This window comes from Pungitius pungitius, chromosome 3 (assembly GCF_949316345.1).
Source record: "Pungitius pungitius chromosome 3, fPunPun2.1, whole genome shotgun sequence".
NCBI lineage: Eukaryota > Metazoa > Chordata > Actinopteri > Perciformes > Gasterosteidae > Pungitius > Pungitius pungitius.
Genome location: NC_084902.1, coordinates 17,356,997 through 17,370,335, shown reverse-complemented (window position 1 = coordinate 17,370,335; position 13,339 = coordinate 17,356,997). Strand labels below are relative to the sequence as shown.

Here is a 13,339-nt window from a genome sequence, read left to right as displayed (position 1 = left end):
TTTGTGCATGTGTGGCAGTCAGAGTATTGCAGATGGACTGGTCAGTATGTGTGTGTGTGTCTTTTTTGTGCGAAGTTGGTTATAAAACATGATATAGCCTTTATGTTGCTATCACATTTGTATGATTATCAGTGTTCTAATACTTCTGAAATTACACTATAGGTTGATACACCTTCTAATAACACACTTATAAAAATATAATTAGTTGCTGAAAACTAAGGATTATGACCCCAAATTAATTAAAGTAATGAATTAAATTTAAATACTCAAATTAATATATTTAGTATATGCATATATTCAAAAAATCAGCAACTATGACTTGACCTTAGCAGGAGCATAACTGCAAATTGATTGACCTGAATTGGTTTGATATGTTTAATTTAAAACTTACTTAATGTAAATGCTGTTTTAATGTGGTAAACATTACAAAAATAAATATACAATGACACAATGATGGTATCCACTACCCAACACCAAGGGCCCCACTTTAGAGCCAGCTGTTCTATTTAGTTCTATTTGCATTCATCATCAGTAAGGCTGAGGAAAGCAGGCAGTTAAAGGAGCAGGGTGCAGGATTTAGTGACATCTAATGATGAGATTGCAGGTACAAGGTTACCCCTTTGCTCCCCCCTGCCTTTCATGCGTGTCTTAGAACTACGATAGCCTTCAGGGAACGTCAGTAAACCCCCCCTGACTCCAACACACTGCTCCTCTAAAGCCAACACCTTGTATTTAAAGAGTTTTTTAAAAGTCAGTCCATGTAAACCACTGTGTTGTTGTGTGTTCTTCAGTGCGTCAGGTGGCCATCCTGGGTCTCTACCTATCCATGCTCTCCTCCCTCTACCTGGTCCCTCTCGGGATGTACTCGCCCTGCATTTTAGAGGAAGGAAGGCTGGGTCCCGCCCCCACACTCATCGGACACAGAGGAGCTCCGATGGTGAGACTAAACGAGACCATGGACCTGTCTTATTGGTTATGGTTTTTATCATTTCTCATTCTGGGAATGTTTTTTATGTGCAGCTTGCTCCAGAGAATACTGTGATGTCGTTTGAGAGAGCAGTGGAAGCTGGAGGGGAAGGACTAGAGACGGACATCACCATCAGGTATTAACAACTATCACTTGTGTATATACTGTATGTCCCTCTAGAACACAACCGTAAAAAAACACTATGGTGATAAATATAGTAAATAGAAAAGCTTGGTGTGTTTGTGCAAGTTCTGCTCTTGGATTAAGCATCCTGTCTGCATCAGTCTTCTATTTTTCACAAACAATGATGTAGTCATCCCTGAGAAGGAAAACAGTCCTGTTTTCAGCTTTGTGATGCATTTTACAGCTGTTTCATGGGGCTTTTAAAAGAGTTTATAGTGCAAGCTTAAAGTATTGAATGATTTTCTCAACTCATAAATGAACACTTCATTCCTCAGTTTTTCAAAAACCATTAAACCGTAACATATCTTGAGACAGGAAGGTAAAAATGTATCTTTCACCAAAAGGGACATTATGAAATCATCAATTGTGACTAAATAACACAAGACTCCAACATGTACAATTATCAGCAGAGCAGTCAGTCTGGTGCTAATTGTACAAAACATAGCATGCTAGCATTGGGCGCTAAGGTGATTACTGCCATGCTAATCCAGTTAGCCTTTAGCCCTCCCATTAGCCCACAGCAGCTGGGTTAGCACACAGGCTGAAAACAGAGGGGATTAGCAGCATGGCATGACTCAGCGTGAGCAGGTTAGCTTAATCCAGCTGGTGACCAGGGCGAGACTGGTAGTGTGTGTGTGTGTGTGTGTGTGTGTGTGTGTGTGTATGAGAGAGAGAAAGAGATGGCTTTAATTTGCTATCAGGTGTTTTGAGGGGGACACAGAGTTAAATGCTTACTGGTTACTTTAAGCATCCTCTATCTGCAGTTATGATGGGGTTCCCTTCCTGATGCACGACTCCACCCTAAGGAGAACCACCAATGTCGGCGAGGTTTTCCCAAATCGAACACACGTCGACGCCTCCATGTTCACTTGGGCTGAGCTGCAGCTGCTGAATGCTGGCGACTGGTTCTTATCGGTGAGGCTTGTAATACTAGACATGGCTGGGTTTGCTTAGAAATATGCAATACAACAGAAGTGAAGTGTAATTCACAGGGAGGATGATACACATTTTAACCTTAAATAACTATGAAGTTGTGTTACGATATGACTCTTTGACCCATAGATAACTGTAAAGTTAAACCAACTTTATATATATTAGTATATATGTACATTTATTTTTTATTTTTAACACTCAATTACAGTATTGTTGCTGCATAAAAAAACATGCAAACTTCAAATTACCTCTGACATTGCAACTATGCAAAGCTTTAGTTTGATTCTGAATTTTGGAGTTCATTTAATTTCCTTTTTTGAGTCCTAGAGCTTGGAAGATTGACGGACTAACCTTTGTTTTCCAGAGGGATCCCTTTGGGACGGTGTCGACCCTGTCCGAGGCGGAGTGCTCAATGGCCCAGAACCAGTCTGTTCCCTCACTGGCTCAGTTTCTGAAGTTGGCGGCCTTTAGTGATAAATTTGTGCTGTTTGACCTGCACAGGCCACCGTATGGACATCCCTACTATGAGTCATACATTAACACCACTCTGCAGGTGGTTCAGGCCCACATCAACTCCTCACAGGTATTTGGAGGTGCATGCGTGTAAAACTCTAGCTAACAAACAATGTGCCGTTTTTTTCCAGGTCCTTGCGAATCCGTTGATACCGAGTTAATTCAATACTTTTCAACGTTTATTCATATTTTCAAAGCAGCAATACGTGCAATGTTTATTAAATATGTGTCTGGCACATATAGCCTATATTTAGCAAATCTTCCCCAGCTTCTTAATTCGAATACTACAGTTCTTGTTTCAGCACAATTGAGTTGATCATTTTAAATCATTTAGCTCCTCCCTTATGTGTCACTTTGGTTTGCAAAGGCAAATGTTGACGTCGCAAATATCAAAATACAGGGTGGTTAATCTTCCTTAAAATATTTGTATTATATTTGTAGAAAGTTGGATTATATCCCAGAGCGATCAAGTCATCAATGGAAAATAATGGTGTCTGATTGATTAAAACGGACAAATGTAATGGTTGGACAGACCCTCTGTGCTCGACACCGGAGTCCATGAGGTTTTATCTTTTCCGCTGTGTGTGCTAAAAATAGCCTTTTTTTTCATGTAACATTCATTATGGTACTTTGAATGGAGGCCTGAAGATATCGGCCTGAAGAACAGTTTTTATACGTTTACCATTTGTTGTTGCAAGTGGTAAAAATGTATTTGTGCCTACACAGATGAGCATTTGTTTCTAATCGCGCACGTGTGTGGTGTGTGGTGGTGTGTGTGTAGGTGCTGTGGCTGCCATCTGAAGACCGGGAGCTGGTCCAGGCTGTGGACCCGGAGCTGCAGCAGACTTCTGGAGAAAGGGCGTCTCTTCAGGAGCTGACAGACAGCCACATCACCAGACTGAACCTGCACTACAGCACCATGTCACAGCAACAATTCAGGTAAACACACACTTCCATAGAAAAATAACCGCTTTGCAAGAAATATATATTTTAGGCAAAAGGTTTGTGTATGTAATGTATTTATGTAACAATGATTCATGCACAGTATTCAGAAAAACACGCTCATTGGCGGATTTAAATCAATTAAATAATTTCCCTCAAATGCAAGCATTGCAAACATTGGAGTGACTGAATTCTGCAGTTGTATATACCTGATTTTACTGTGGGCTGATGAAAGGTTGTGTGTGTGTGAATTCCCATGTGTGTAGTTATGTAACTTAAGGTACACGGTGACTTTGTCTCACTACGTTCATACAGAATTGGGTATTGCAGAGGTGTGTATGCGTATGGAATCTGAAAATATAAAATCTGCAACCCAAAAATATAATACTGCAAATATAAACAAATATATATAAAATATAAAAATATTAGTTAAACAAATTATAAACTATATTCAACCCAAAAATACTTTTTGTCCACTTCCAACATCCTGTCAATGGCTTTTTTTTGTGACGCCATGCTTCCAGTGTGCCCAGTTCTACCAGTTACTACCTGTTTGTATGTTTTATATTATATATACAATTTACTTTGACTATCGAAGCGCTGGATGCAACATTAAGTACACCTGAGTAGGAGAAGTTCCCTCTGTGACCTGGCTACAGAGGGCCTTCAGTAGGTTGGGGTGAGGAGAAGCCGTGAAGGAGGTTCACACAGAGTGCAGATGAGAGATGAGAGGAGGGTACACAAGGCTCATGAGAAGCAGGCACAAGAGAAACAAGTGGGAGGTTTAGCACTTGTGCATAACCAAAATATGTGGGAGAACAATCTGGAGAGAAAGATTTTTGAGTGAAATAGCACATATATAATACACCCTCAGTATCAGCTTCATACGCTCTTTGTCATGTCAAAATACACATCATAAAAATAAACCCAAAGAGTAGACTTTATGAGAATGTTCTTGCATGTGACCAATGGGACCTTGACCTCGTCTTAACCTGAGCATTAGGAGCCGGGGACTCTGCTGTGCATGGTACGTGACCACAAAGACTAAAGATTGGATGTATTGACCCATACATGTTCATATTTATGTATCATAGCAGTATGTAAAAAAATAGAAGTTTGGGATCAGTTATTTTCAGCACAATATTTCAAAGAATTCATCGATCCAACATTTTCAGTCCTGATACTGAGTATTGAGTATCGACACGCTTGTGTTATTACTAAGCTGTTTCACTGTGTGGGAAGATACAAGGATCATTATCTTAGTACAAGGCATTGTCACACCTGACTTAGATATTGCCTTCATTACCTAACTAAAATAAAAATGTCAGAATCCGATATACGTATAGATTCATCCGACACCTAATACAGATGCATCGATTTCGGTGCAAAACAGAATTTGTTTCTGTTGCATTGATGAATCCAAAGCATGCGGTCTTCTGGTGCGTCCACAGCTTTTGAGGAAGATGAAATTGCTCCATTTGAAACAAGCTTTTTTGAACAGAGCCACCAGAAATAATTATAACCAGTTCATATAACTCCCAGGGATTATGCAACTCCAAGCTTGGCAAAGAACAATTTCTGTTTGCCTCAACAGATGGTCATTAGACTTTCAAAGGACGCTTTCATCCTGAAAACCTGCCAGGCATACAGGGCAAGAGATACCTGTCTGTGTGCGCGTGTGTGTGTGTGTGTGTGTGTTTCAGACTGAAAGAGTGGAATTTAATATCGTCATTGCAATGAGGGACAAAATGATGTACAATTAAGAAATGTATTTCTTTAAGATAACAACAATCATGATAATAATCACAACAGTACTTTATGAATATCTGCTTAACATGCTGTGCACTGACAAATCCTAGTTTGAACCTCTAATCACTGAGTAGATGGCAAAGAAAAACAAACTCACTCAATATTTAGGGGCCAGTTTAATAATGATGCAGTGTCACTGGAAATAACTTCAACATCCAAGTCCAACAGTCTTCTCCTCTGTCATGTAAGAGTGTGGAGACGTCTAAATGTAACTTTAAATCATTTCACTCTTTTTTTAAGATGGGTTAAGATGAGTTAAAGAATGCATTTGATGTCTGAATTATTTTTTTCTTCTCTGCTAAAATAGTTGTTGTTGAGGAAACTCCTCCAACAAGTCTGTACATTCATCTTTTGTGTCAGCGGTTCAGCAGTGAGATTCAGGGTTACTGTAGCATTGCTAGTTTTACTTCTCCTGTCTGGTTGGATTGGGTTTGAATACTGTGCATGTAATGTGCGATGATGCTCCTTAGTCTCGTGGGGCCAGGCGATAAAGGAGAGTCTTGAATGTGCCCTCTTTCTCTCCAGCAAGTACCAGTCGGTAAACATCAGCACCAACCTGTATGTGATCAGCCAGCCGTGGCTCTACACGCTGGCCTGGTGTGCCGGAGCTCAGTCTGTAACCACCAACGCCGTGCACATCCTGTCCAACGTCAACAAGCCGCTCTTCCTCATGGTGAGCACATTCAAGTCCTCAGCTTCTCACATATTTGGATCCCTGCTGTTACCAATAAGCTTCACATTCTAAAAGTGCATGTAGCTCTGATGTTAGCACTTCACTTCACAGTACTGAATTGTTGCACCTGGACATACAGTCTGTGCAGTAAAGGGATTACTGTATAATAGGGTAAATATAAAGCGATTATTACCTCAAGGCTTAACCCTTTGTTACCATTCACAGAGTAACGTACTAGGGGTTGAAGTCAGTAATAAGATGGATTTAGTATTGCATTTCCATGAAGTAGGCGTACCCTCAAATGACGGATCGAAAAGGCTACGTAGACTGAGTCGTGTTCAGTATTAGTCCCTGGTATGGAAACAATGCATCCTATAGAAGCTACTTTAGCACTAAAATGGTTTGCAAATGTTCATAGACTTAGTGTGGATATTACACAGATATCACAGTAAAGAGAGAGGAAAAATTTAATATTGGTCTAATGAAGTAATAATTAATATTAGGTATAATGTAATAAAATGAGTAAGATTTGTAAGTTAATTTAAAATGAAAAACAATTTAATAAATGCAGTTTTACATACACACTAGCTATTGTTAGCCTAGTTTGAGCCGCTACCGTCAGCCAACAGCTAACTTCATTAATTTAGCAACAGTCATACAAATATGCAAAACTGGCTGAAATCGTGGAAAACTGTTAATCATGAACAAGGAGAGGGACAGAGAGGGAGGGAGAAATCGTGGAGTTAATACCAGCATCTCTGTCACGGTTTGGTTCTCTTTCCTGTTTTATTTTGTAGTTTATTGTCTCTCGTGTCCCTGGGTAACTTCACTTCCTGCCTTGTCCTGTGATTGCCTGATTGTTTCCACCTGTGTCCAATCACCTGCACCTCCCTAGTGTATTTAAGCTTTGTGTGCCAGTTGACCCTTGTCGCGTCATTGTCTATGTCAAGTCGTCGTTGGTGCACGTCCGTCCTCGTGTTCGATTTATTAAAGAACACTTTTTGTTGGAAATCTGCGTTTGAGTCCTCCCTCCCTGCCCTGCACCAGCAGCCCCCTGACAATCTCTCGCTCAACCCTCCCTCTCGCTCTCACTTGCTGCAGCGCGTGCTACTATTTGGCTACGTGGTTTATTGTGTTAACATAATTTAAAATTCCCCAACCTGAGACCCTGTGCACTCGACTTTTAAAATCAATGTATCTGAAATGTATTGATACTTTGTTTCAGGGCATTTTAACACCTTTTTAACACCAGTTTGTTTGCATTGTTAAGATTCCGGTTTAATATGGTACAATGTTGCAGCTGCCCCTTTGTTCGGTTTGTGTTCACACTGCAACATCTAACACCGGACTAAATATTGTAAACACACACCACGCGTGAGCAAACTGTTCTCTCATTGGTCAGATTTTAATTACAATTCTTTTTTTTTTGGTTGTTGTTTTTTAGTGTGGGGATTGGGGTTAGTGGGTGCGGGCCTAAAACGTTTGGTAAAATTTCTTTGGTTGGGGACAGGTTTCCTTAGCTCCCGTAATGTCTTCCTCATCCTAATATCTTTTCTCTTATCCTGCTTCTCAGAAGACTTCATCTCATTCTCTGATCGTTTTGTGGTGCTTCTGTTTTGGAAGCCTCTTGTCGTCTCTTGTGCTCCTTCATCTATCATTCGATTGCTTTTCCTGATTTCAATTTTAGCCTGAGGATGTTTTGTACTTTTGCATTATTGGCATGTGGAATGTTCTGTGATCCACTGTGCCTTTCGGTGTGTAGTCCGCTTGGAGCTCCTGTATCAGTCTGAGCATCTCTTCAGCAGGTATCGTGGGTGTTTTGAAGATTTGGTCTCTGACCTGTTGGTTACAAAAACCCTCGCAGGTATCTCTCACCACCCACGTGTCTGCAAAACTTCAAATGAGTTTGATTATGGTTTTATTACGAGTGTCGAAGTGCAAGCCCAATAGCCACTAGAGGAAATAATGACATTCATAATTTGTTTCAGAAAATGTACTCAACCCTCTCTCTCTCTCTATGTCTCTGTGTCTTTCTCTCTCAGACTCCAGAGGAATATAGCTTGATGTGGATTTTGACAGATGCTGTGTCGGCCTTCCTCATCATTGCAGTTTTCATATTCCACTGGTGCGTAGACAAACGAGCACACACACACACACACACACACACGTTACACACAATTGTCCTTCCCTGCTAATTGTAACGTCTGGTATTGGGGAGGTGAAGCCGTGCAGGGCTGAGTCATCCTGGCTGCTGATTAGGTTTCATAAAAGCATTCATCCATCATCTGGGATGTCACAGTGGCTCTTTGATGTGAAGAGACATGTTCTTGATCAATGTCAGAATGGAAAGAAATCCCAGCTGCAGCGTTCTCGTTTAGCTTTTAACCTTGCATTTTTCCATGGAGTTTAACCCATCACTTATATCATATGAATATTCAAATATTTGCCATTAAAGAGCTTAATTGCGGACATATTGAAGGACCGCTAGACAGACATGTGTTCGATATAATCACAACATGTGCGATCAGAGTAATAAACAAGTTTGGATTAAGCGCACACATTATTAAGCACACAATATGTAACTGAAGTGATGTGGTCAGACTGCTTTAAGACCCCCTCTGCACCTTTTCCAATGTCAGAATGAAGGGGACTGTGTTCACAGGACATTACATTATATCATTTATATATAGTTTATAGTTTATTTCTTACACTTATTGCTTGTGGAACACCAGGGCACCACTATGAATGTCCTACAGGATAGATGCCATATACAAAATGTCACTGCACAACCAGGCCTGTAAAACAAAAAGTGTGTGTGTGTAAATGTCATTGGGCTTCATCCCCTCCTGTCAGCCAGATGAGGCCCTTCACGACAAAGGGCAGGATGCTCCTTTTTTATGGCCTCCTTTGTGGATTTATTTTTACTTTATTTATTGTTACCGCGTCGCTCTTTCATCATCAGTCGCTCTCACCGCCCTTTTATACATGGACCACCTGGACACCTTCACACAGACACGCACCCACACATCCTCATGCACCATGAAAGTAGTCACTGTGGCACATGTGGTGGCCTTCAGCACTTTAAAACACAGAACACACCTGGTAATTCACTGCCTATCTGATCTCTGTCTATGTGTGTGTGTGTCCCAGGTGGAGAGAGAGAGGCCTGCCCTTCTGGTCCGGGAGCCGTCAGACTCACGAGAACGGACCATACAGCAAGTTCAGGACGGGTATGGATGTCTTTCCTAACAGTGTCATTGTGGACAAATGTGAGGACAGCAAATTAAACGTTCTCCACCCCTTGATATTCCATCTGTAACCTTTTTGCTAAGGACACATAATCTATTGGATTAATTGGACAACCTTCAAAAACGTCTGCATCGATCACAATAAAAAAAATAAAAGTTCTTCCTAACACTCAATTCTGAGGCTGCTTGTCCGAACTATTTGATATTTTGGGACAAACACAGTGTCTCACCAGCTTCTTGTACATTTTTGGAAAATACTCATCGTATGTGAGTTAGATGAGGACAGAGCGTCTAGTTGTTTTGAGTGAATGCCTCATCTCCTTAACCAGGGAGCTAACCGCCAACACACCTAAGCATCTCAAGTCACGCGTACGAGTTCATGTGCTGGGATGCTGACTGTCCTGACAGCTCCAGCTAACCCTCCATACTGAAAACACAGAGATTTCTTTGATATCGACAGCAACGAATGATCGCATTTCCAAAAGAATGCGGAGGCATTACTCTATCATTTCCGTCTTTGCATGTTTTGATCTCCTGCTGTGTGTGGTTTGTATGTGTGTGTTTGTGTGTATGTGTCAGACTCCTCAGAGGTCATCTGTGTGCGCTGGAGCCCCCTCCACTCCGACCCCCCCTGCAGGAGCCCTCATCTTCTCCCTCCCCTCGGTCTTCAGCCCATGACCCCCCTGCATGTTGAGCCCTGCATGTCTGCCCTGCGAGATGCCCTGTATGAACCCTGGGCCCTGTTTGAACTGTGCCAGCTCCCTGTAGAGAACTAGCACGAGCCCTCGGTGAATGGGGAGAGATGTGTGGGATTCAAGCAGCTGTAGGGATTAAGTCCGTAATGCCATTCTTACTGAGTGTGTCCTTGCATCACGCACCTTTATCTTTACATTTGGCTGCACCTAGTTATCATTAAAGTGGTAATATACTTTCAATGCTCACATTGCCTGCCCTTACTAAGCCCCTTGTGTTTGTTTCTTGTGGATCTTTGCCTCTCCTCCAATGTTGCCTCTGTATTACCCACAATGCCACTCATTAACATGTTATGGTATATACTCTAAATTGACCTTTGCCCTCCCCTCCGCCCTTGTAGAGCTGAGTGACGTGTGGTCCATTTCCAGCGCCAACATCCGGACTGACCTACGGAGCATGCCTGGTTCAACCAGCAACCCTCACCTGCCCACCATCACAGAGGAGTGACTGGGGGGGGGGGGTGCAGGACGGATAGAAAATGAGCAGAGAGAGAGAGAATGATAAATGGAGAAAGAGTGTTGAAAACTTGGTTTGAAATTTGAAGTTTTTGTTGAGAACAATATTGTCATAAAATAAGCAACAAGTTCGATTCAATAGGAGTTTAAATCTATGACAGACTCATTTCAAGCTCAGAGAAATGTGCAAATAACCAAAACGTCTCTGTCTTTGACAGAAAGGTTGGGTGTTCATGGAGTTAAGAAGCTAAATTGATCAAATGTGTTTAGATGAAGTGTATAGATTACAGAGGCTTCAAAAAATGACATTCATATTTATTTTTATCAGCTGACACTTTTATCTAAAAGAACTTCATAGGTAGAACACAGGCAGCAGCCGTTCAGTGATTATTGAACAATTGTAATAGAGCAACAAGTGCATGTCTCTCTGTCTGTGGGAGGAACTGAACTGCAGAAACATCTCATTCGCTGATCTTCAAACCGAGACGGAGCGCAGAGCCTCTGAGAGGCCATTTTCATACTATATACTATAGTCTTATAGACGCATTTGGAAGAAAGAGGCTGGCATGCTTGTGAACATTTTAGTCATTTAACACCACCAGCTGTGCTCAACCACGCAAGAACACCAAACCTCCCAAAAGAACCGAGAAACCACTGAACCTACCCTGCTGTAGTAACTCCGCCTCGTGCTTCTAGCTGATCTAGAGAAATGCTCGTCCAATGAAGAGCGGCAGAGAAGCCAGGGAGACGACGATGATGGAATGGACCAGGAGCTACAGTTTTTATTTTTGAATTCAGCTGTACAGATATCAGGTGCATTGGACCTAACCGTTAACCATGTGTTATGTGTGACTCCCTGTGTGTCTTTGACTTGTTGGCTGCGGTGTCTGAACTGTACACTGAGGGAGTGAATGTTTACCAAAGGGCTTGAGAAGGCGTTGTGCAGTACTATTTAAGTTTTGTACTAGTGAATGTATTATCAAGTAGGGCCACGTTTCTTGTGAAACATGTGAGGAACCTTTCAGAGTTGGAGCCAAATGAATTGTGAGCTGCTCTACATAAAGATAAAGATGCTTTTGAGAACATAACTTCTCTTTTTCACGAGGCATGCGAGTGCAGCTGAACCTCTAGAAGTAAGTCCCCCAGGTCTCTGTGGTCCTAATGTAAACTGGTTTTAGATCTGACATCCAGAGTGTCTTGTCTCAACATTTCATGGGTAAAATGACTTATGAAAGTTTTCTTGGAGGGTTTGAGACAATATGCTGCAGTGTTGCAGATGAAGCAGGCCGTGCCGCAGTAAGTGCCATTATACAAACACAGCTATGGCTCTATATGTATCACATCCAACCTGCAGTCTGAATCCATGGGCACAGCATTTTACCCACTAGCCTTCCACTCTTCAGAATTGTTTGGGAATTCTGGATTGAGTGAAGTCATCGCAGTGCAGAATCACATCACTGTCTCAGACTGCAAATGCAACTTAATGTACTATATTGTATTGTATTGTCTGAATACATGTGTACTCAGCTTGTATGAATAAGTGGTTAGCACTTTGTATTTGTGTTCCTGTTTAGAATATAAAAGGCTAAGCATTTTAGCTGCAATCATAATAGCTGCACAGCCGTATTTATTCTATTGAATATGATGTTTCCCACCGCTGGAGCTTTTTAAGTGGTTACAATGCAGCACCGGGCCAGACTTTACTTTTTTTAGGGTAGAACTGTAGTTTAGTGAAGGACAAGTGCACCTGTTTCCTCTTATACATTCATAGAAATGTGTCTTACCGATGCAGTATAATATACTCCTTCAATGTCCAGCTGGCTGCAGATGAATCCTAACAACCCTAAACGTTGCATTGGAGATGTGTGTCGTATTTTGACACACCTTATCCCTCTCTGAAGTCAATTATCTAGTTGCATACATATTTGGTACAAGGAGCCTGCTTTCCTCCACACTAGTGAACAAAATGACTTTCCAACATGAAAATATTTTCTTGTTTCTTGGTAAAACTTTGTGTCTTTTTTTATAAGGTATAGTCAGGATCAGTGTGCTTTTCTTCCATATCAAAGCTGTGTTTTACATTGTGCTCCATCAGTGGTTACTGATTTAGGATTCGCCCAGAGTGGAAGCTGTGGTCTTGCGTGCCACATAACAGTGACTGAGACATTGGAAGGTGACATGCATGTTCTTTAAAAATCAAGTCATGTGAAGAAAGTAGCCGCAAGACGCATTCGGTGTATCTGTAAAATATAAATCTGATCATCCTAAACAAGAAAATCTCCCTCAAACGAGACATGTTTAGTGCACAACATTGTCTTTAAATGGAGAACTGTAGTACTTAAATACCCCTATGGTATAATAGAATAAAATTATAAGGGTTTTATTACTGTCCATTGCCATAACAATTGTGATATCGCTGTACCATTTAGAAATGTGTGCTGTACTGAAAGCTTTTTTTTAAATATAATTTTAAAGATCTTTTAGATTTTTATCTTTCTTTTTTAATGTAACTTTTCTCTGATTGTAAATGCTACTGTCCTCTGGTATTAAAAGAAATAGAAGAAATGTTTAGTCGTTGGTATCACTGTTTTTTTTATACCTCATGTTTGAAAACATTAATAGTTTATAGTGAATTATTTAACAAACAAATCAATATTTCAGTAATTATTCAGCAAAAACATTTCTATGGTAATTTTCTAAAATGGCCAATGCCTCAAATGGTAATCAACATTTAAACTGATAATAGTCATATACTACAAACTATTTTTGAATTTACAAAACTAAGACAATGATATTTTATGGGATACTGTATTACGACAGCATGCCATTCATTCATATTCCACACCAGGAATTTTGTCACTTT

General features: G+C 40.8%; 1 protein-coding gene across 1 annotated transcript in view; it reads left to right on the top strand.

Moving 5' to 3' along the window:
- Positions 1–11,476, top strand: part of LOC119217811 (glycerophosphodiester phosphodiesterase domain-containing protein 5) — a 31,455-nt gene extending 19,979 nt beyond the window's left edge. Inside the window, exons 11-19 of the mRNA XM_037471759.2 lie at positions 792–937; positions 1,021–1,103; positions 1,915–2,065; positions 2,448–2,666; positions 3,378–3,535; positions 5,873–6,020; positions 8,063–8,145; positions 9,171–9,250; positions 10,362–11,476. Of these exons, the coding sequence (XP_037327656.2) occupies positions 792–937; positions 1,021–1,103; positions 1,915–2,065; positions 2,448–2,666; positions 3,378–3,535; positions 5,873–6,020; positions 8,063–8,145; positions 9,171–9,250; positions 10,362–10,468 (1,175 nt within the window). The 3' untranslated portion in view covers positions 10,469–11,476. The remainder of the gene's footprint in view (positions 1–791; positions 938–1,020; positions 1,104–1,914; positions 2,066–2,447; positions 2,667–3,377; positions 3,536–5,872; positions 6,021–8,062; positions 8,146–9,170; positions 9,251–10,361) is intronic.
- The last annotated feature ends 1,863 nt before the right edge of the window (positions 11,477–13,339 follow it).